The sequence below is a fragment of the Stenella coeruleoalba genome (assembly GCF_951394435.1).
Source record: "Stenella coeruleoalba genome assembly, chromosome: 4".
NCBI lineage: Eukaryota > Metazoa > Chordata > Mammalia > Artiodactyla > Delphinidae > Stenella > Stenella coeruleoalba.
In genome coordinates, this window is record NC_137149.1 from 213,830 (window position 1) to 237,339 (window position 23,510).

Genomic DNA, 23,510 nt, shown 5'->3' on the forward strand with positions numbered 1-23,510 from the left:
TGGAATGAGAAGGGCTTGCTGGGACCGTCAGAGCCCTCGAGAAGCAGAGTGGGGACTGGATCAGCCTGGAGACCAGAGAACGGGGTGTGGAAGCTGATATTCTATCCCCAGGTAGGAGGGAGAAGGGTCCCCTTGGAAAGCGGGTGCTGCGGGGGTGCAGGGGGGGTGGGGAGGTGGGAAGAGGCCACCTGGCAGTGTTGGGGCCCCTCGGGGGAGGCCAGGCCTCCTGGAGCGTTGGTGTCCTGGAGCGTCTGGCCAGTCACGAGCCCCCAGGGGTGCTGACTTTCTGCCGTAGGCCGCGTCCAGAGGACTCGGGACGCTCAGCCGCGCTGCTCCCCACGGGCGGCTGCTGGGAAGAGCTGTGAACGTCAGGCACATCTAGTGGGTGTGTGTGTTAGTGGCTCTTAAATGGAGAGCTTTTACCAGGTGTGGACAGTTACCTCTATTCTTAGTTGCTGAGAGTTGTTTGAAAATCATGAATGGATAATGAGTTTCATCAAGTGATTTCTGTGCGTCTATGGGAGGATCTTATCGCTTCCCTCCTTTTAGCTTTTGTCATGAATTCCATCGGCTTCTTACACGAGTCCCTCGTATTCTGGGGTGGCCCTCCTGCACACCTCGGAGGACGTGGCACGATTGTCACTTGGTCTGTCCCCCGTTCCACTCGGGTGTGTGTTGTGCAGGCCTCACGCAAGAGTCGGGAATCTGTCTCAAGGATTGTCTGGGCGGGTCTGCGTGGGAGGGGGGCTCCCACAGGTTTGGTAAAACCGGCCTGGGCCAGCTTCCTTAGAACTAACTCTGCAGGTTCTGTTTCTGCTTGCCTCAATTCTGCTGAGTTATTTTTCTAGGAATTTATCCATTTCTTATGAACTTTCAACTCGATTGTCATGAAGTTGTTCATGATGTTATATTATTACTCAGATGTCACCTTCTCAGTGAAATATTCCCAGCCACCCTGTTCTCCCGACCCCCTTTCCCCGCTCTGGTTGGTCGTGTTTGTCACCTTTGACATCTAAATAATGGACCCGCTCGTGGCATTCATTATTTATTGTCTGTCTTCCTCCATGAGAATGTGGGCTCTAGGGATTTGTGTCTTTTTTGTTCGCTGCTGTCTAAGAACTCATGTCAAGCGTCTATAACTGTGTAGCTGGCCACACCGAGATTAAATCAAACTGAGTACACTGAGGTGCTGCGCTCACACTTGGCCAGAGTTCAAGGGCTCGGTGGCCGCCGTGTGGATGGCAGGTGGAGCAGTTTCCAGCCTCACGGGCTCTGGTCTCACCCCACAGGGGCTCTGGTCTCACCCCACAGGGGTCCTGGTCTGCACCCCACAGGGGCTCTGGTCTCACCCCACAGGGGCTCTGGTCTCACCCCACAGGGGCTCTGCTCTGCACCTTACAGGGGTCCTGGTCTGCACCCCACAGGGGCTCTGCTCTCACCCCACAGGGGCTCTGGTCTCACCCCACAGGGGCTCTGGTCTCACCCCACAGGGGTCCTGGTCTCACCCCACAGGGGCTCTGGTCTCACCCCACAGGGGTCCTGGTCTCACCCCACAGGGGTCCTGGTCTGCACCCCACAGGGGCTCTGGTCTCACCCCACAGGGGCTCTGGTCTCACCCCACAGGGGCTCTGCTCTGCACCCACGTTCGGGTCTCCTCTGTGTTCTCTTGTAAGTGCCTTTTAATCTCCCTGAGTAACTGACCCACTTCCTCCCTTTCTTCCTTTTTCTTATAAAAGTTAATTGAGCTTTAAAGACTAGTTACTAAAGCATGCAGTTATGGGAAAACTTGGAGAGTAAAAGTGCTATAAGTTGGGTGTGATACGAATCACTTGAGTATCAGGCCTCTTGTCCCAGGTGTCTCTCGTGGTTTCGGGGCCCTGGTGCTTTCCACCCCTGCTTTTCAGAAGGGAGCAGCCCCCGGGCCCTGCCCCCTTCCCCCCGATGGGTGGGGAGACCTCGGGCTTCCATGAGGAGGGGGGGCATGGGCAGACGAGGGGGGGTCCACCGAGGTTCTGGACGCCCAGCCACCCCACCCCTCAGACCCCCGAGAGCAACTGGAGGCTCTCTGGTCCCGCAGCTCCCGTTGCCCCGAGTTGAGGCCAGGTCCTTCCAGGGGCCTTGTGCTACCGATTCAGTGCCGCCCTTCCGCTGCCCCTTGGTTGGCCTGCCACTCGTCCTAGCCCCTCACCTGTGCTTGCCTGTGCTCACCTGGCTGAGGCCCCAAGGCCCCACGCGAGCCTGCACAGGCCCGCTCCATCCCCACGCGCTGGTTTGTCTGTTGTCCGTGCTGGCCCAGAGCCCGGCTCGAGCCTGTGGGCGTCCTCGTTCCGGGTCACTGAGTGAGCGGCCCGGGGGACTCCTTCACAGGGCGTGAGATGCGAACAGCATCACAGGAATTAAATAACACGGTTCGCTCTCGCCGGCGTCCCTGAGGCCCAGCCTCCCACTAGGTCACCCTGAAGCCCACCGCCTCCCCAGGAGCTTTCCAGGGCCCTTGTCCTGCTGTCTTGGTCCCCAGAGCACGTGGTGCAGCCCCTGCATGCCCCCAGCTCCCAGCAGCCCTGGGCCTCGGTGCCACCAGGCTGCCACCCAGACCTGCCCCTGTCTCCGTGGCCCGTGCCTTTACTGTCAGCCAGGCTTGTTTTTCTTTTGGTTGTTTTAAGCAGGTAAAGGAAGAGACCTGTTTACCTGAGCCGCCGAAGCTGCGGGTCCGGGGAGCCAGGCTCCGTGTGGACGGCACGTGTGGGTGACGCCTCGTCCCGTGTGTCTCCACAGGCTTCAGAATGTAGCGGAGGATCCGGCTGTGTGCACAGGTAAATGCGGCGTAAACGTCGATCTTCCTCCTCTCTCGGTGCATGTGAATTGATTACATTTACCTTGAATTACACCTTACGAGTCTGTTGTAGCCACAGAAAAGGTCAGTGCCTTGTAACACCTTTAAAATTCAACGTGGGGCAGCTCCAGAGCAGATCAGGGCACAGTTATTGACACATATTCAAGTTTCCTCTCGATTAACGTTTCTGATCGACTCTGTCCCACTGTTTGCTACGTGGGACTCATCTAAAACTTCTAGCAAGACTGTAAGTACAGGGCTGTGTGCGTCACATAAATGACACGAAATTGAATAGCAGGTCCCGTTTCTGTGCTAGAAAATGGAAAGACAGCGAGAGACACAAGGCAGGCACAGACGTGACGAGCCAGAGCGCGGAGGGCACGGCGGACGAGGAGTGACCGCGTTGCACCCGTAGCCGGAAGCGTCCGATGCAGAGGCAGCAGGAGGGGACAGACGGCCTCGCAAGGAGGTGGGAGATGCGGCCTTCTCCGGGCGGGCCTGCTGTCCCAGGAAGTGTCCGAGCTACTGCCTGGGCCCCGCAGTTGGCAGGGGAGCACGGGACCCAGAGCCTCGAGCCGCCATCCTTCTCTGTCTGGATGGGCGCCCACCTGGTGTCTGGTGTTGGCTGTCAGATGCTGTGCAGGGCGGCCTGGGGACCGTACCGCGGCGGTGGTGACCGTGAGCGTTGGCCCCTCACGACGGCAGCTACTTGTGTGCCTGGGGCCGGCATGGAGGCCCCGTGTGGGCAGAGCTGGCTGCCCAGGCCCCTTGGCAGGCGCTGCGCCTGGACAGCCTGGCTCCCTGTCTGGCCTTAGCTTTTACGACCCTGATGGCATTGCAGAGTGACCTCTCCCCTGGGGACTCGGGGTGGGGGACCCTCTGGCAGGAGTCCTGCCAGGGGTGCTGTGTCCTTCTCCGTGTGATGGTTGGCCGGTCCTCACCTGGGTGTCACCTGGTCACCCAGTCGGGGACCTCTAGGGGTTTCTCCTCTGAGGGTCCCGCCCTCCCTTGGGGCTGATGAGTGTTTGGTGGGGAGACGCTTGGAGCCTTTAGGAACCTTCACTTCCTTGGCGAAGTCTCGCTGCTGCTGACCACCCCCCGAGGATTCCTAAGCGAGTGGTCACTGCAGTTGTCCTGGGGTGGTGACCTTGCAGCCCTCCTTCCACTTATCAGCTCCCATTCTGCGAGGAAGGGTGTCCCTTGTCTGTCTGTCTGTCTGTGTAGCCTCATGGGCCTCTGTGTTATCCTGCCGTGGTAAGCAGTGATAGTAGTTGTTCCCTATCTGAGCACAGTGGGGCCCCAGGTCCTGCTATGCTCCTTGCCCAGCCCGGAGTTGGTTGCGTGTCCAGGCAGCGCTGGCCCCTTGCGGCAGACGTGGTGTGGACACGCCAGGTCCTAGGGCTGCCCAGGAGTGGTCACTCCCGGGCCCTCCCAGCAGACAGAGCTGGGAGTGAGTGGGTGAGTCCACACTCGTGTGCATACACATGTGTACCTGTCTGCCTGGTTGCCACTAAACACGAGTTCGCACTGACCCCAACCCCCGTCTGTGTGACTTTGGAGCTGGTTTTGGTTGTGATCTGGCTGTGGGTTGGTGACGTGTGTGAACAGCGCCCAGCGAGCCGAGGGCACAGCGCCGGGCTCGGTCGTGCCGGTGGTGGACGGCGCACCCTGGGCCTCGGCGTCCAGCGGGGACGTTGCCCAGTCAGTGCTCTCCCGTCTCTGCTTTGCTTCCCTTGGGAGTGACTAGGGTTTCTCTCTTTTAGATTATTTCCCATTACTTCCTGCTCCACGAGGCGTGTGGGCCCTTCTCCACGGAGCCGGTCCTAGTGGGTGCGAGTGGTCAGGCCGGGCCTGGCACAGCACGTGGTGACCATGACACCAGAGCGAGTGGGCCTCGCAGACGTGGGCTCGTTTCCCGTGGGTCGGCCCGTGGGGCGCCTGTGAGAAGCACCCCTTTTAGTCTCTCCTGACAGCTCAGAGCCCACTGCAGGGGCCGAGGGAGAGGTGTCTCTAGTGGGGACACGCGTCGGCTCGCGCCTGTGATCGAGGGGAGAGGAGAGACTCGGGTGAGAACCGCGAGTGTTGCCGCACGTCTTACTCTCCGTGAATAAAGTCGTAGGGCGTTCTTGCTGGTTTACAGGCTCTCTCGCTTTATGGGTGAACTGAGCCTGGCAGCCTTGCTGGTTGCGTCAGTCTGCGCTGACAGTCTTTTCCGCTGGGTTTCAGTGCAGGTGACGATTTAGTCTCCAGGGGGCCCCGCCCGCCCAGCCGTTTCCTTCCCTCTGCCTTCGGGCAACAGCGTTGAGCCGCGGGAGCCCGTGCGCCATGTGCGCTGTGGCTGCTGGGCGAGGCGGCACTGTCCAGCCTGCCGCCCACGCGGATGCGGAGGCCCTCCGTCTCCTGGAGCGTGGTCCTGTCTCTCTCTGCGGAGTTCTCTTGGTGATGCTTGTCTTGAAAATTCCCTGCATCCTGCACGGCGTCAGCATCCGGCGAGTCTCCTACTTGTACTGCAGGGAACCCCCAGGAATCTAGTGGCTGCGGCCACATGGGTGTCTGACCTGCCAGCGCTGCAGGCCAGAGTCCAGAACGGGTCTCACGGGGCTAAAATCCAGGTGTGGGCAGGGCTGCTCCTCCCAGAGAGGCTCCTTCCAGCTCCTAGAAGCCCCCTCCCTGTTCACAGCCCACAGGCAGCTTCTCCTGTCTCCTCCGAGCCTCGTGCCCTCGTACGGGCCCTGTGGTGACACGAGGTCCCGCTGGGGCTTCCAGGGCCGTCTCCCGCCTCAGGGGCCTTTTGCCATGTGAGGTGACACACAGGTTTGGGGTAGGATGTGGTGTCTTTGGGACTGTTTCCCCTGCTGCACAGCATTGTATTGGGTCAGATGACAAGACCCTGCCCTCGTGAGCCTGTGGTCTGGCAGGAGAGCCAGTCACAGCCACCCCAGCTCTGGAGGGCACCCGCCCACCGGCGCAGAGACGACGCGTCCACACTTCAGTGCACAGACGTTTGGACTTTTACGATGCCGTGTTGTGGGCTGTGCTTCCCAGGGTGGGGGGGCCTTAGCTGCTCCCATGTGGTCGGCTTTACGGAGGAACCAGAGCTCCAGAGAGACCACGTTTCCTTCTGCCTAGACCCAGCCTCAGCTCGGCCCACCTGCTCCCTGGCCTCTCCGCCCACTGCTCCACAAACCTCCCCTGCTTCGCGTCACCTCACCAGCTGGCCTCCGGGGTTCTGAGCAGGAAGAGAGGGCCCGGGGGCCCGGAAGGGGGAGAAGTGAGAAGCGGCAGCGTGTCCGCGGCCCAGCGCTGCCCTGGGGCCAGGATGACCCAGTCCTCCAGGGGCGGCTGGGTGGTTGCCTGTCTCATGGTGGAAGCAGGGCCGCAGGGCGGGGACCTGGCCTCAGCCCTGCTCACTCTGAGCTCCTCCTGGACACACAGACTGTAGCTCGATTTCCGCTGAACCCAAACCTTTGATGAAACATCACACCGTTTCATGTATTGGTTAATACGTGTTTTTTTCTTGCAGAAGCCAAAGATGTTGACCAGAAAGATTAAACTCTGGGACATAAACGCCCACATCACCTGCCGCCTGTGCAGCGGGTATCTCATCGACGCGACCACGGTGACCGAGTGTCTGCACACGTGTATGTGCGGAAAATTCTAGAATGTGGCCTTAGCTGGGGGTGGGGGGCACGGTGACTGCACACATGTATGTGCGGAATGTTCTAGAACGTGGCCTTAGACAGCCGTGGGGGGGGAGCAGTGACTGAGTGCACACATGTATGTGCGGAATGTTCTGTGTGCTCTTGATACTTCGGCTTTTTTTACCGAAAGCTTTTAGCTCAAGTACACAGCAGGACACAGCAGCAGGGGTACAGGAGATCTTGAAGATAAATGAGAAAAATTGTCTGAAGTTAAAACACTGTGGGTAATTTCAGTAGACATGTCACTTAAGAAAGCTGAATAAAAAGGAAAAATTAGGTATTTCGATATAACAACTAAACCGTTACGTGTGGTACGACAGAATATTCGTTTCTAGTGGGCAGAAATGCTTATTTTTGCCGTTTGCAAATGACTTCCTTAAACTCCGTAGACAGAGGAGTCTGCTCGTCTGCCGCTCAGGCCAGTGGGTGTTTGGAGGTCTGGACTTCGAGCTGGCGCTGACCTTGGGCGCGCCTTCCTTTAAGCCCCGCCGCCCCTGCCCCTGCCGAGCAGGCAGCAGCCTTCACCTGGAGGCTGGGTCCTCTTGTGCGGCCGGCCCAGGAGGCCGAGGGGCAGGCACTTCCTAAAGTAAAACGAATCCTCTAACACTGATGAGTTTTGATCCTGTATTTTTCAGTTTAGAAAATAAAATATTTGCCAGTTTTGACAGAATTTTTATTTTAAAGTTAATTGTATTTTAAGATATTGGCTGGCAGTATTTTATGTTATATTCAGCAAATTTTATCTCATTTTGTCCTACAAAGAAATCCGGTGATCTTTCAGGCTAACTTCTAGAATGTAACTATTCGCCCCTGTGGCGGAGCCCCTGTGGCGGAGCCCCTGTGACAGGACGTGAAGGCGCATCTGCGGCCCCCTCAGCTGCTCCTCCAGTTTCCCCTCCTGTTTCTGGGCCTCAGCTCTGTCCAGGGGCAGCTGATGCTCCTCCGTGGTGGTGGACCCGGGCGGCGGGCCTGTCACCAGTGTCCCGTTGTGGCCTCGGGGAGCCCTGCCGGGAGGAGCGGAGACCCCGCCGACGCGCTCCCTGACGTGCGCGCTCCCGTTCCCTCTGATGCGCGCCCCGCCCCTCTGGCGTGCGCACGCATCGCCCTGACGTGCGCGCTCCCTGCAGTCTGCCGGAGCTGCCTGGTGAAGTACCTGGAGGAGAACAACACGTGCCCCACGTGCAGGATCGTCATCCACCAGAGCCACCCCCTGCAGTACATCGGGTAAGCGGCCCGGGCCTCACCCCGAGCCTCGCGCCGCCCTGCTCGGCCGGCCGCCCAGTCGGTGCAGTTTCCGCCGAGGCGCTGGCCTGAGGCCCGGGGCAGATGGGGGCCGCCCTGCCAGGAGGGGCGGGGCTGAAGGAGGGGGCCGGCTGCACTTTGACCCCCGAGTTGAGGTGTGTCGTGGGAGGGAGAGGCCGCTCCCAGGTCAAGACCTAGGAACCAGCCAGCCCGATGTCAAGCCGTGTGGCAGCGGTTCTGCCCAGCGTCCTGTTCTTGTGGGTCGGACGAGCTTTCTGAGAAGCTGGTGGCTTTAGTAGCAAATTCGGAGGGTGTCGTGTCTGCTGGAGGCCAGCTGTGTTTTATGCTTCTGTGTGTGCGCACGCGCCACGCGTTCAGGTACACGGGAGTGTGAAAGGTATTTCTTGGCGCGGACCCTGGTCAGGAAAGTGTGAGAAACTCCCTTTGGCCTGGCACAGCCCAGGCTGCCTGATACCTGGTAGGACTTGAGAAGCCCAGCGGGCAGAGGGAGCTGGTCACCGAAGGATCTTGCCTGTGTCCTCCTCCTCATTTGAAATGTTCTCAAGCATATAGAGCCCAAACTGAGCAACGGGTTCCTTCCGGCCACGTGTCGCTTTTGCTATAGCACAGGCTTGTTCTGAAGTGCAAACTAGAAGCAAAATTCAACCAGAACTCCAAATTTGTGATTGTGGAGTTTATTATTGTTAAATGGAAAACGTTCGAGAATTAGACAATTGACGCTTCTGGCTAACCCACCTGTTCTGTTCTTTTTGCCAGTCATGACAGAACCATGCAAGATATTGTTTACAAATTGGTCCCAGGCCTCCAAGAAGGTAAGTGTCAGAGCATCCACCTGGACTTCTGCGTCCGCAGCACGGCCTTTGAGGGGCTTTTCTCTCCGGGGTCCTGGCTTTGGACGTCTCGCTCAGCCGGCCGGCCAGTCGGTGCAGTTTCCGCCGAGCCGCTGGCCTGGGGCCCGGGGCAGATGGGGGCCGTGTGCTGGCCGGTTTCATCCATCATCACTCATACCTGCCACTTCGCTCAGGAGGCGCAGGGTAGCCTCTCACTTGTGCCGCCTGGAGGTGAGGCCGGGAACCCTGTGTCAGTAAAGTTTAACTGTAGTTAAAGTCAAATCTATGAGAGTTGAGAAGAAACACTCTGTGGTACAAATATCCTGAAAGTGGAAACGGCTGTTCTTTTTAAAACTTTTCTGCGATTCTGAACACTGAGACTGTCCTGCCCTTGTTGAGGGGCAGTGACGGGGGAGGCGGGCGGGGACACAGGCCTCAGAAATCTGTTCAGTGTGAGCAGTGGCTGGTGAAGCACTGCCAGCTGATAAAAGCTAGGCACAACTTTCTTTCAAAGATAAGATACGTTAGCAATTCATTTGGGCAGTGTTTTCTCACTGCCGTGTTTCAGAAGAGGGTTATAATTTCAAGTACAGGCTTATTCAGTTAGGTCAGTGGATGTCACATCTGATCTTTAAGACACAACCTAGGGAGTGATATCGTTAAAGTCTTCTTTGATTGTTCGTAGAATTCATTCATAAAAGAAGAGTTTAAATTTCTTGAGTAAATGTAGATAAAAACAATCATATTCGGACATTTGAAGGGTTTTCTAGTACTGGGGAAAGGCAAAGACTGCAGGAAAATAAAGTGCTGACACCGTTCAAAATCGTTGCAGGATATTTGCAGCGTGCAACAGGCAAGATCCCGTAAAGAACTCGATGTATTTATGATCCAGGGTCAGGAGTTGTCAGCTTGTGGTGAAACCTGTTCACCTCCTTCCCCCGCCCTTCCTGTTGTTTCATCTGGAAACGTTGCCATTCGTTCCCCAAAGAGAAGGATTTTTCTTCAAACTCGGAGCTACAGCACCTTTGTAAACCGAGATGATAGTACTGATTCCTTGTTGCATCAGGTCCTAGTGGGTGAGGTGTTCCCGTCTCTCGGGGTTTAGTTGGTCTCAGTCAAGGTCAACGCGGGTCCCCCCCTTGGCCCCTCCTGTCTCCACGTTCCTGTGTGTGTGTGGGATCAAGAGGCCCTGTTGGACTCTGGCGCCTTCCAGTGTCACTCCGCCCAGACGGGGCCCTCGCAGATGTGGTCCTGGCAGCCAGGTCCCGCAGAGCCCGTGAGGCCTGGAGGCAGCCAGGCCGCGCCCCCTGTTCCGTCACCCGCCTCCACTGATGGCAGGGAGGCCTCCATAAAGACGCTCCCCGGCTTGGTTTCCCAAGATCCACTCTGTACAGAACAGCAGAACAAATGTGTGAAGTTTTCCTTTATTTGTTTACAGAAAATGAGCTGGTTTCCCAGCCGCTCCAGCCCCGATCAGATGGCTTTGAGCATTTACTGTTCTCAGGTTATTGCAGTTACTGTCCTTTTTGAAGTTCAAAGCCTCCTCGATCTGTGGCTGGCGGGCTCTGCCCGCTTGGCTCCCTGGAGCCGGTCTGCAGGGTCTGGGCTCACCCCTGCGGGCGGTGGTGTCTCAGGCCAGCAGTCGGCGCGTGGGGAGCACAGTGACGCGTTCTCAGTGGAGCTTTGGCTTGTGAGGGAAGAGGGCGGGTGTAAGACTCTGCCGACTTCTGCCGAGCCTGTCCTGTGCACGCGTCCCCTCGTCCTCTCCACAGGCAGCCTGTAGCCGTGATCGCCACCCTGACGTGGAAGAACCGGAGGGATTCCAGAATTCCCCAAGTTCACACTAATGCCCAAGGCAGCCTGAGCTCTGCCCCCAGTCCAGGGTGCTTTCTGGGTAGGCAAATAATCCACTCCTCTGTTTTCTCAAACTTTCGGTCCTTTGTCGCTCTTTAAAAGATCGCTGTAGTGTCCAGGTCCGTAGCAGCGGGCTGTTTTCTGAACGTGGGCTGTCTGCAGTTTCTCTGGTTTGGGGCCAGCTTGCAAAGCTGGTTTCTGAGCTGGGCCCTCTCCCGGGTCCTCCAGAGAGTCCGGAGCACGTTTCACCCGAGACCGAGCAGTGACCCTGGGGGCCCGGGGTGTCTGGAGGAGGCCCTCCTGCTCTGCAGCCCCTTCGAGCTGCCCACCCCGCGGCAGGGGCTTCACTTCCCGCATGCGTCCTCTCGCGAATTTTGGGAAATAAAAAGTGGCTTGGCTTTCTGGATCCAGCCTGTGGCCGAAGCCTTTTAGGTGGAAGATGAGTTTTTTAGTTGTCTCTTGTTTCTTTTTGTTTTTATAATTTAGAAAAGCCCGTTTTCCCCGAGGCAGCATCTGTACCTGTACACTTTATCGTGACCTATTTTGTGTGACATGCCCTCGCGCAGCTGCAGCTGCTCCTCTCCGGGGTCTGCTGGGGCCCCTCCCGTTCATCCAGGCTCCTCTCCTGACCGACACTTCACGTGTGTCGTCTTCTGCTTTCACCTGGGGGAGGGGCGCGGTGAATGTTCTGTTACGAACTTTGTGGACGTGGGTGAGTGCGTCTGTGGGCTTTATTCTGGAGCAGGGCTGCTCTGCATCTGCATCTCTTTCTCTTGCCTCTTCGCGCTGGCTGAGGCAGGAGCCGGCAAACCCCTTGCCGACCAGACCCGGCCCTGCCTGTTGCGTGCAGCCCCTGAGCCAAGGGTGTGTTTCACTTTTTTCTTTTTTTTTCACTGCGCTGGGTCCTCGCTGTGTTTGGCCGTGCACGGGCTCTTAGTTTCCCTGCGGCACGTGGGAGCTTAGTTCCTGGATCAGGGATCGAACCCGTGTCCCCTGCATTGGAAGGTGGATTCTTAACTACCGGACCACCAGGGAAGTCCCCACGTTTTTAAATAGTTGGAAAAAATCAAAAGAAAGAGAATATTTTGTGACATGAGAGTTTTGCGTTGAGATGTCTCCGTCCACGGATGGTTTGCTGGAACACAGCCCCGCTCATTCAGGGACGCACGTTGGTCTCACACTCGACGGCGGCGGGAGCATCTGCAGCAGGAGGACCAGCCCCGTCGGCACAAACGCTGTGGGGGCTGTACTACCAGCACCCACCGCATCGAGACAAGGGGAGAAGCGTCCAGCGTTTCAGCCACGGTGACGGGTGGGTGGATTTGTCCTTGGATTGTCATTGTCAGCCGGGGAAGCGTCCTGTTTATCTTGCGGTGACACTACATCTGTGTTAAAATAGAAAGTTATAAGATGTGTTGGCATCAGACTAAACACTCAGAGGAAAGCAACTTTTAGAAAGAATTGAAAATTTACAATGGAATGTCTCATCACAGCAGGATTTCTTCACAAAAATAAGAATAACCTATAAGGCTGCAATCAGAGTAGGTTTCTGGTTGGCTCATTTGTTGGTCACGGAAGGAAAATCACTTACTAGTGATAAGTTGGTTAAATGTTGTTTGATTGCAGCGGCTGAGGAAGTCTGTCCAGAGAAAGTGAGCCTGTTTGAGAACAGGAGCCGTGGCGGGAACCGTCGCTCAGGGAGCTGACAGTTAGGGGCAACGCCAGCCCTGGGAAGCGAGGCGGGCAGTTTGAGTGGTTTTCCTCGGCTCCGGAGTCTCCGATCTGCGCAGTGTTTATTGGGTGCGTTTGACGTGACGGGCGAATGAGCCTCTGCGCAGAGTCCACGGGGCACAACCGCAGGAGAGAGGGTTTTCCGGGAAGTTGAGAAGATGCTAATTCAGTACAACCTGAAGTGGGCTCTGTTGAGACGTGTCACAGCCGTGTTGGTGAACGTGTGTGGGGTCAGGGAAATACTTGGTTGAACAAATTAACTAAACTGTGAAAACGTTAGGTTTTCAGTGAAAGCTCATCACGATACTCATCAACCAGCAGGTACCTTGCAGAAGATACTTGGATCTTTCGTATGTCCTGAACCAGTGGTGTCCACGGTGGAATCCATTCACGCTTTGGGACGTAATCATTTGTGTGAATTTTTGTCAGAGTTAAAAGCTGAGTACCCCGACTTCCCTTATCACAGCCGCACAATATTTTGATGCCTTGGTGGTGGTAAGTTTTTTGTTGTGTGTGTGTTTTTTTGTTTTTTGAGGTTTTTTTGAGCTAAGGGCAGATTGAAGTTTTTCTGAATGAAAAGAAACACCTTTAACAACGTCACACCGAATGCCTTTGGAAATTTGCTTTTGTTAAAGACCTGATAATGTTCCTTGATGAATCCAGCCTAATGTCATAAGGAGAGCAATACTGAAATGCAAAACCTGCAATGTGGGAAGTTTTCAACAACTAACGTCTCTTGAATCGCAAGCCCCATCCAGCTGCCGTGCAGACGCCCCGGGCTGTCGGCAGCTCAAGGGGAGCGGAGACCACCCCCTAGACTCACAGCAGACCTGTTTGCAGAGCCCCAGCAAACAGCTCTGGTGGAGTCCGGGGCCTGGTGCAGGTGAAGCAGCTTCCGTGTTTCAGAATCCATATAGCTGTGCAGTCGAGGGGCATCCGCCTGACCTCCACTGGGAAGTGATCAGTCTGTGGAACAAAGGCAAATCCCAAGAGAAGAATCTAATAGAATTCCCTCAGCGCCTTCTGAGTGATGACTGCTCTGGACTGAAGTCAGTATTTCTGTGTGCAAAGACATTTTCAAGGTGAAGTATGTAAGATCTCCTTACAGATGAACACGAGCGCTCAGTTTTGGCGCTAAGCAGCGCGCACTTTTTACCCCACTAAACAAACGTCATCCGCCGCCCGACAGGCGTCCATTCTTCTCGTTAGTGGCCGCACTGTAAAGTTCGTGCCCGGGTATTACTACTGTGTCTTTAACTTCGTGACTTCAGGTTTCTGGTGCCTCACCTAAGGAGCTTAGGAGTCTCCACTCGTCCCAACGACAAGTAAAAGGCAGAACGCACTGAACAATCAGCCGTTCTTAGATTGTAAGAGAGGAGGGTGCAGGGCCAGCCGCTGCCCCCGAGATGGGGGACTGACCACAGACGCGGGGGCACACGGCTGCCTGCCACAGACTCAGGACTGGAAACGCCCAGGAACCAGAGCCTGGGCAGGAGAGACTGGTCTGTGACTCAGGGGTCACTGAGGCTCCTGGTGGACAAGTCCAAGAGTTGAGACCTGCCCGGGGGCTGTCACAGCGGGCCTCGCGATACTGTGAGGTTCGTCTCCGGGAACTCGACCAGGTTCCCCCAGCAGGGGAGGGGAAAGAAATGCCTCAAGCCCTGGGCACATCTGAAGAAGACCTGACCTCTGGGGACCCAGTTAACCACAACCGTGCCTGCTGGGCTATTATCAGAGCAAAACTGGCCTGGGGGCAGGAAAGACCCAACATCAGCCACCTTGTCCCGCCCGAGTGGGGAGGAACACCTGAGAAGCACGAGCGAGGTTCACAGTCCAGAGGCTCAGGCTCGCCGAGGACAACCGTGGTCAAGGCTGTGGGGTGTCCCGTCCCCGCCACCTCACCACGACAGCACTGAGGCCTGTTCACAGCAGTGCCTTTTACCCAGTGTCATGTCCAGCTAACAAGAAAAAAACGACGAGTCATGCTAAAAGGCAAAAAACAGAATCTGAAGAGATGGAACACACATCAGAACCAGACATGGCAGGGATGTTGGAATTATCAGACCGGGACTTAAGACAACTGTGGTCAACGTGCTGAGGGCTCTGATGGATAAAGTAGACAGCATGCAGGACATAAGGGGAATGTGAGCAGAGAGGTGGAAATCCTAAGGAAGAACCGAAAAGAAACGCCAGAGATCAGAGCCCTGCAGCAGAAATGAAGGTTGCCTTTGACGGGCTGATTAGAGTGGACACGGCTGAGGAAGGAACCTCTGAGCGAAAGGACATCTCGACAGAGTCCCTGAAAACCCAAAAGCAAAGGGAAAAGGCTGAAAGAACAGAACATCTAAGGACTGTGGGGTGAAGGTGTGACATAATGGGAAATCCAGAAGGAGAAGAGAGAGAAGAACAGAAGAAATACTGAAACATTTTAACTGAGAATTTCCGCAAATCAATGTCAGACACCAAACCACAGATCCAGGAAGCCCAGAGAACACCCAGCAGGACAAATGCCAGAGTAATTACACCTGGGCATGTCGGTTTCAACGTACAGAAAGTCAAAGATAAAGAAAAAAGTCCCGAAAGGAGCTGGAGGGGAGGGGTACACTTTACCTACAGGGCAACTGAGATAAGAATTACATCTGACCTCTCCTTAGAAACCTTGCAAGCAAAGAGTGAAGTGAGATATTTACAGTGTTGAGAGAAAAACCAGCAGCCCAGGATTCTGTACCCTGAGAAATTATCCTCCAGAAGTGAGGAGAAATACTTTCTCAGACAAAGAGAAATTGGGGGAATTTGTTGCCAGTAAACTTGCCTTCTAGAGATGTTGTTAGAAGAAGTTCTTTAGAAAGAAGGAAAATGATAAAGATCGGAAACTCAGATCTACTAAGGAAAGGAAGAGCATCAAAGAAGAAATAAGTGAAGGTAAAATAAAGACGCTTAACTTTCTTATTCCTCATTTATCTAACAGATAACAGTTTGTTCAAGATAATAATGGCAGCAATGCACCGATATGTATGCCTGTGTACATATTGTATTGAACATGTATCTATTTCAGTTTCCTCTATAAAAATTCTGTTCTCTCTTCTGTTACGTAAGTACTGATGAAATGTCTCAGTTTTGATGTTCAGCTTACAGAGCCCCAGATATTCGCTGTCTGTGCTTCACAGCAGCGTCTGCCAGCCCCGGGCTAGAACTCTGTGATGTGGGACCCGTCCTGTTCCTGAGCCCGGGGGAGGTGCTCAGTCTCTGGCCCGCAAGCCTGAGGTCGGCTGCAGGCTCCCGCGTGCCCTTCATCAGGCGCGGCTGCTCTTTGTCAGGGGTGGATGTTGGATTCCATCAGATGCTGCTTCTGCACCTGTTGTGATGATCCCGAGGTTTGTGGTGCAGTGGAGTACATGTGCCCAGGGCGGTGTTACTTTTTATAAGCCTTTCCTCCGTCCCCTGAACTCACACATCCTAGTCTTACCACTATCATACCTTTCACCCCAAGATGAGGTCATGTTCTGTCTATAATGTTCTCATAACAGTTTGTTGTAGAGCTGCCCCGCATCCGTAAATATGATCTGTGTCATCTTTTCTGTTGGCTGCAAAGTATCCACTGAATAAATGGCCCACTCTCCTACCCCAGCGTAGCAGGTAAGTTAGACTTATCTTGCGTGGCAGCTGTCAGTAGTGGATGATAGTGGTGTCTCCAGTGTGGTGTTGAGAAGGGTTCTGAGGCTCTGTGGCCCTGTCTGGAAATGTCTTCTGGGACAGAATGAGTCTGGCGGGGAGTCAACTCTTCTTTTTTTTTAATAAATTTCATTTTATTTATTTAATTTTTGGCTGCATTGGGTCTTCGCTGCTGCGTGCGGGCTTTCTCTAGTTGTGGTGAGCGGGGGCTACTCTTCGTTGCAGTGCGCGGGCTTCTCATTGCAGTGGCTTCTCTTGTTGTGGAGCACGGGCTCTAGGCGTGCGGGCTTCAGTAGTTGTGGCACTCGGGCTCCGTAGTTGTGGCTTGCGAGCTCTAGAGTGCAGGCTCAGTAGTTGTGGCACACGGGCTTAGTTGCTCCGCGGCATGTGGGATCCTCCTGGACCAGGGCTCGAACCCACGTCCACTGCATTAGCAGGCGGATTCTTAACCACCGCGCCACCAGTGAAGCCCCGGGAGTCAGCTCTTCTGATTGGCCCAGTCCACGTTGTCAGACACTTAGCATTTAGGTTGTTTCTGATACTTCACTGTTGCAAATAAGGTTTTATCTTCTTATGCCCTTACCGGGTTATTTCCTTGGGATACATCACTAGCAGTAGGGACTTTTGGGTCAGCAGTTAAGTTTTAAAATATTTTTTATGTATATGCTGAGGTACTTTCCTGAAAAGTTATCCCAGTTGACATTTCTACACCTGTGTATATCTGACATTGAGTATTGTTATTTTTCAATCCTTTTTCATTCTTGTAGGTGAAAATTAAAGAAATGGAAATTAAAACCAGGTACAGGCAGACCTCGGAAATACCACAGGTTCGGTTTCAGACCGTCGCAGTAAAGCGAATGTCGCAATAAAGTGAATCACACAGATCATACACAAGTGCATGTAAAAAAGTTATGTTTACACTATACTGTGGTCTATTAAATGTGCAATAGCATTATGCCTAAAGAGCAATATACATCTTTTAATTAAAAATACAAAACAAAAAAAACAATTAAAATAGTAACATCAAAGATCACTGATCACAGAGACCATAACAAATAGAACAATAATGGAAAAGTTTGACGTACTTCGAGAATTACCAAAACGGGACCCAAAGTGAGCAGATGCTGTTGGAAAAAGGTGCCGACAGACTCGCTTGACGCGGGGCGGCCACAGACCCTCACTGCGTCCCGAGTGCAGTGTCTGCCCGTGTGTGAAGCGGCATCCTGTCCACCTGTCAGGTGAGGAGTCCCTCTTCGCGTTCATCAGGGGGGCTGTTACCTGCAGACCCCGCCCTCCCTGAAGGACAGACAGGAACGGGCTCCCACCACCAGCAGTGCGTTTCAGGGCTTCGTTCCTCTGCCGGCATTTCTGTGACTGTTTAAGGGAAATGTTTCCTTTCAAGCTGATCCCAGATTTACAGACTCGTGGTTTCGCCGTCTTTGGTTCCAACGCCCCCGGCTCTGGGCTGGCCTGCGCTCATCAGTTCAGTTCTGAGAGGCCTCCCTCTTTCCGTCCGAGTCCGCTGCCTCACACTTTTAGTTTTTCCTGCACAATCAGATATTTTGGAGTGTCTGTGTGGGTCCAGGAAGCGACCAAGGCATGTTCCTGGCCCTTGCGGAGCTCGTGGTGTTTAGGCGAGACAGACGTGCAGGGGGGAGGTACCACCGAGCTTTCCTTGGTCACCTGCACATAAATCTTTTTCACAGCGTGACTTACACATTATTGGTTTGAGCAGCTTGGGTTTAAATTTCCTTTGCTACCTCCCGTGTGGCCCTGGGCGGTGACCGTTGCTTCGTTACGTGCATGTGAACTGTACCTCAGTAGCCACCTTGTGTCACGGAGTCGGCCCTTCCCAGGAATGTGCGAGGGTCCAGCCTGGACCAGCTGTCCTCTCGCCGCCCGGCCCAGTCCCCACTCAGTGGTTGGAGGCCGACGGCCAGGGCAGGAGGCCGCGTGGTGCCCGTCGTCCCCGTTCAGTAGGGACCCTTCCCCTGTGGTGGGCGGCTCCGTGCCTCCAGGACTCAGCGAGCTGTGACCGCCAGCCACAGACGCCAGGGAGTACTGGTTCCCCCCGTCGGGCACACCTAGGGGCGGCCACAGCAGCGGTGGGGACGGCAGCCCTGCCTGGGAGGGGCCCGCGGGGCTGTGAACGCGCATCCGGAGAACCGGCAGCGCCCCACTTGGGGGGCTCAGGCCCCGACCCGGCACGCGCCCCACGGCCCACAGCTGGTAGCTGCTCCAGAATTTGAGGGGGCACGGTCCAAAGCTGTTATCTTCTCACGAGTAGAAGCCTTCAGACTTTTAATCCAAGCCTTCAGTTTTCTTCATGTGATATTTGTGAGCAGAATTTTAATGTGATCCATTGCCTACTTAAGATTAAGGATTATATATTAATTTTTAATAGCGGAAATGAGAAAACAGAGGGAATTCTACCACAAATTAGGCCTGGAAGTGCCTGGAGACATCAAGGGGGAGACCTGTTCTGCGAAACAGCACCTAGATTCCCATCGAAATGGTGAGTGAGCTGGGTTTTATTTGCTAGACCTTTTGCTAAGAGCCCCTTGTGTCCCTCCACTCCCCACACAAGTCCTTGACAGAGGTGTGGGCAGGCGTCAGTGTCACTTAGGTGGTGCTGAGAAATGGCGTCTCCGACCGAGGGGTTACGTGGTGGGCCAGTGAGAGGAAGCCTGAGGGGGTACCCGAAGGTGCCTGGAGGTGGGGTGTGGAGGGAGCACGGGCATGCAGACGGCGGGCCTCCCAGGGCTCTTCTCCCGTCTTTGTCTGTTTTCTCACAGAATGGCCAAACTCCACTTTGGCTATGACGTAAAATTAATGGTGCTTTAGAATCTGTACGTATCATAACAACTTATCTGAATCTTTGACGCCGTGGACCACACAGATTCCGAAACCCCTTTAGTCCGCCGTGTGCTTTTCTAACAGTGTGAGCAGCAGGGAGAGGCTTGGCTGTCGGCCTGGGAAGCGGGGGCTGCAGACTGTGCGAGCTCGGGGCCCCCCGGGAGGCGAGGCCAAGAGGCAGCTAGGGAGCCAGGAATCCCGCCTTTCCCTAGGTGGGGTCTTAACATTTAAAGCCGTGCCGGAACAGTGAGAGTTCGGGGATGGCTCGCTGCCTGGCATAGTTGAGGCGCGAGGCGTCGGTGGTGCTGGGCTGGTGGGGCGCCTCTGCCCGGACACGTGCCACTGGCCCCGAGGGCGCAGCACGTAAAGCACTGTGGAGAGCAGCGCTCCCCCAGCTCTCACGTGTGCAAACTCTTAATACAGTGGGTTTTGTAGCGTTCAAGTGTGCGGTAGAGTTAAAAAACAACGGTTTAACACTTTGGATTCAAGACCCAGTATTTTCTGTTTTTGCTAAAAGGAGAAACCAAAGCGGATGACAGTTCGAACAAAGAAGCGGCAGAAGAGAAGCAGGAGGAGGACGGCGACTACCACAGGAGCGACGAGCAGGTGGGCGCTGCCTCGGCCCCCGCCTTCCCAGGGCCGCTTCTCGTTTAACAAAGAAGGAGGCCGAGGGCGACAGGCAGTACAGACGTTAAAACGTCAGCAACTTTCTTAGTTTTTCCTTCCAATTCCTTCCTTTACTTACCTTTCTTTCCCTTTTTTTGGCCGTGCCGCGTGGCTTGTGGGATCTTAGTTCCCCGACCAGGCCAGGGATCGAACCGGGGCCTTTGGCAGGGAGAGCACCAAATCCTAACCACTGGACTACCAGGGAGTTCCCATTCCCTTCTTTTTTTAATTGCCAAAGTAATGCATACTCACTGTGGAACATTTTAGGTGTAAAAAGTTTAAAGTTCAGCCTCCGCCCCCCGTGGGTATCTTCAGCTCCCCCCGACCCCAACCCCGGGTTGTCCTGTGGAGAATGTGGGCAGGCATCTTCCATGCAAAGTAAGGTGAGAATGTAACCTCGAGGGTGCTATTCATATGTCACTTACTACATTATCAGATGAAAAAAGGAAAACTAAGTCATCACAGTGATGCTACAGAAGAGTTTGATAAGATCCCGTATCCACGTCTGTGGGTCTTTTTATTAGGGTACCTTGACTCAACAGCTACGGCAGTCGTCACACTTCATGATGGAACAGAGGTGTCTCGTGAGTGTCAGAGCAAGAAAATGTCCCTTCTCAGCTGTCACTCAGCATGAGTTGGGGGATCCAGCCCAAATAGTTAGGAGACGGGAGAACGTGAGCCAGGCGCGCCGTGGCTCTCAGATTACACGTCTTGTGACGTGGCACCTCGGACAGCGCAGGGAAACTGTTCGTTCGGGTGATGGGACCAGTGTGTCATAGTCAGACGCTGTGGGCGGCCTTGTTCACATAACTAATAAAAACGCTGAGGCCGCCTAACGAGAAATGTGTGAGGCTGAAACAAAGACACGCTCTTCTTATGGGAGAACGTAAGAGAAAACCGAATGGTTGGATGTTTCTGGATGGAAAGTTGGTGTCGAGTTCTCCCCAAATTAATCTCCGTGGTTGTGACTTTAACCGTTTATTATGAATAGGAATTTAACCAGTAGCTTCTGCGCCTCATCTGGGAGAGGAAAAGCTCGGGAATAGCCACGAAAACTTAGGGCCATTGGCTGTGTCAGGGTATACGTGTAGCATAGCTACCCACACACACATTTACGCAGACGGACACCTCGGGAGACACTGCGGTTCGGTGCCAGACCGCTATATAACACAAGTTGTGAATTTTGGGGGTTTCCCAGTGCGTATAAAAGTTATGTTTCCACCGTGCAGTAGTATGTTTAGTGTGTAGTTTCGTCATGTCTAAAGAACAACGTACATTGCTTAATTAAAAGATATTTTATTGCTAAAACTTGGTCATCATCTGGCAACACAGGGCTGCCACAAATCTTCAGTTCATAAAAAACACAGTATCTGCAAAGCACAATAAAGCAAGGTCTGCTTATATCCACCTTTCTATATATACATACGTATTCTAATCAGTGCATATATATTTAGTAAGTAAAACATGAGGATGTGTACACTTATATTTATCAAAGACGTAATTAAGTAGTGTGGTTTAGGTATAAGAACGGAATAACGGAACCTTAATTTTCCAGTTTATATGCTTGTGTTGCTAAAACATTTCCACAAGCATCACAGGAGTAGAAGCACGTCTGTGTGGAATGCTGGGTGTGCTCAGGTGCGCTTCACGTGAATGGAGAGAAGAATAAACATTGGGGTGAAGGACGCCCCTCTGGGGCCCGCGTGTCCCCTCTCCTGGGCTCTGATGAGTTACCTCTTGTTGGACTTGGAGGCCCCGCGGGATCTGGGGTGGGAGCTGCCGGCCCGGCCCTTCCAGGCACAGGGTGGGCCCTCTCGCTTAACCCCTGCTCCGTCAGTGTTCAATCTCCAGTGTTCGTGTTTATCGTTACTAGTATTTCCCTTTTCTTTTTTACCCCAAACGTGCCGAAGATTTGTCTATTTGAGCGGTTGCTTTCAAGAGCCAGCAGCCTGCCCGGGGGGTGGGCCCCGCTGCATCCCTGTGGGGCGAGAGTCAGTGCCAGGCTGAGCGCCGCGCACCTGGTCTGTCACTGCTCTGAGCCGCGTGCTCTCACCAGATGGCTTCCAGTAACCAGGACGTTCGTTTCCTCAGACGTTCCCCTTCCTCAGGAGCGCGCTGTTTCCCCCGTTCGGAACTTGGCAGGATCCCTGTCCTGGGGAGGTCAGGGCTTTGGGAGCCCGTCTCTGCTACCATCCTGTGTCTGGTGTCCCACCTTCTCCTCCCACTCGGGGACCCTGCTCTCCACGCTGCCTCCTGGGACCCTGAGCCCCTGGGCTTCAACTTCGGACCCCTTCACAGCTGTTCTTCCCTTTTTCAAATAAGTTGTTCTGTTGTTACTTTAGTTCTAGGCCACTCCTCCCGAGAGCCTGCCCCCTCCATCCTCCAGGGCAGCTGCAGGCCCACCGGGCAGGGCCAGCTCCTTCCTCCTCAGCCTGTGCCGGGGGTGGGCTGCTGTTGATTACACAGGCGGTTTCGAGCGTGGGGTTGACCCCCCCACCTGCTGCCGTCCCCCCGCCTCCTCTCCGGCACCGGGACCCTGGCGGCCTATCTGCTCCTGGCTGTCCCGGGCCTGTTCCTTGCAGGACACTCTGTCCTTCCGGTGGCTTCGTCCACGGTGGGGCTCAAAGGGTCTGTGCTTGGGAGTCTGTTCAGCCGCCTGTTTGGCAGTGTCCCTGCCGCCCACACCGTGGCTCCCTTGGGAATCAGGTGTCCTGCCGCCGGGAGCGGGGCGCCCGGTTGGTCGGCACCTGGCCTGCCCTTCCCCAGGACGTGCCACGCGCTGCCCGCGAGGACCCCCGCCCTGTGGGGCTGAGGCGCCCTGGGGTCGGGGCGCTCGGAGCCACGGGGTGGGGACGCACCAGGGGCTCCAGGCGTGGGGCGTGGGAGAAGGGGAGAGGGTGGGCCCGGCCCGGAGCAGGGCCTGCCAGGCGGGGAAGGGCCGGGAGCGTGGGCAGCGCGCGGCACAGGGCGTCAAGCGCTCAGCCCGGGAAGGGTTAGAAAGCAGCCGCGGGACTTGCTGGGCTCTCCAGAGACTGTTTACTGAGCGGGTATCCCAGCTGGGTGGAATGATGTAGCCACAAACCACAGAGCCCAGGGAACAGGTGTCTTTGTGCAGCTCCCTTTTCTCAGGTAAAATTATACTTTTGAGTTTTTTTGAGGTGCGTCACGTAGCCGCTTCCTGTAGGTGCCGTGTGACACGGAACAGCTGTAGGACCGGCAGTGTGTCCCGTGTCGCGTGCATAGCACACGCCGCGGGGTGAGGATTTCACTGTTTTCTGTCTGATGCTCTGATTATTCCAGCCCTCACGGACTCCTGGGTGCTGGCCCCAGCCTCCCCGGGCACGTCCTCCACGCGCTGCCCGTCCCAGACTCCCTGGGTTCCGCGGGTCGTTTCCTTTCCATCTCCAGCTCCCGGGGAGGGGGGTGTGGCTCTCTCGGTTTCTTTACATGCAGATCGCGTTCTGTGTTCGTGGGCCTGTGTGTTGGGTCTTTTGGCGTTTTCTCAGTCATTCTGCAGGAGTTGGCCTACACCTTTTTCATAGGCATTTGTTTAGTTTTGGTATCAAGGTAGTAAGTCTCAGAGCTGGGGATAGGCTCTCTTTTCCCATTTTTATTTTCTAGGACAGTTTGTGTGAGATTAAGAGCATCAGTTTTGTTGACTGTTTTGGTTAAACTTCCTGTATAAAGCCATCAGATGTTGGTTAATTCTTTTGGAGAGGGGTAGGAAGATTTTTAACCATCAATACAAATTAAATTTCCTTAATGATTTCAGTCCTACTCAGATCTTCTGTTTCTTTTTTAGTTCATTTCATCAGTTATATTTTTTCTAGGAAACTTTCTGTTTGGACTTAGGTTTTCAACGCTTGGGGCATGAAACGGTCCCTAGAATTCTTTGCTTGTCTTCGGGCCTTGCCACCTGTGCACCTATTTCTCCGTCTCTCTTCCTGGCGTCACAGCATGCCTCCCGCTTTCTTGGTTGTTGTTGCCAGAGGCTGAACCACTTTCTTTTCTGCCAGTCTCTCCTTCCTTCTGCTCTTCCTACATTCCCTCTTGTACTTTTCTCTTAATTTCTTGAGTTGAATTTTCATATAGCTGCCATTATAC

At 54.6% G+C, this 23,510-nt stretch overlaps 1 protein-coding gene across 3 annotated transcripts in view; it reads left to right on the top strand.

The window, feature by feature from the left end:
- Window positions 1-23,510, top strand: part of PCGF3 (polycomb group ring finger 3) — a 55,628-nt gene that overhangs the window by 12,936 nt on the left and 19,182 nt on the right. The window contains exons 2-8 of one of the 3 annotated variants that reach the window (XM_079919343.1): window positions 2,664-2,813; window positions 3,150-3,302; window positions 6,357-6,474; window positions 7,662-7,758; window positions 8,554-8,609; window positions 18,289-18,399; window positions 19,258-19,346. In XM_079919343.1, the coding sequence (XP_079775469.1) occupies window positions 6,366-6,474; window positions 7,662-7,758; window positions 8,554-8,609; window positions 18,289-18,399; window positions 19,258-19,346 (462 nt within the window). In that variant the 5' untranslated portion in view covers window positions 2,664-2,813; window positions 3,150-3,302; window positions 6,357-6,365. The remainder of the gene's footprint in view (window positions 1-2,663; window positions 2,814-3,149; window positions 3,303-6,356; window positions 6,475-7,661; window positions 7,759-8,553; window positions 8,610-18,288; window positions 18,400-19,257; window positions 19,347-23,510) is intronic. The other 2 variants (XM_079919342.1, XM_079919344.1) reach the window with 2 other exon arrangements.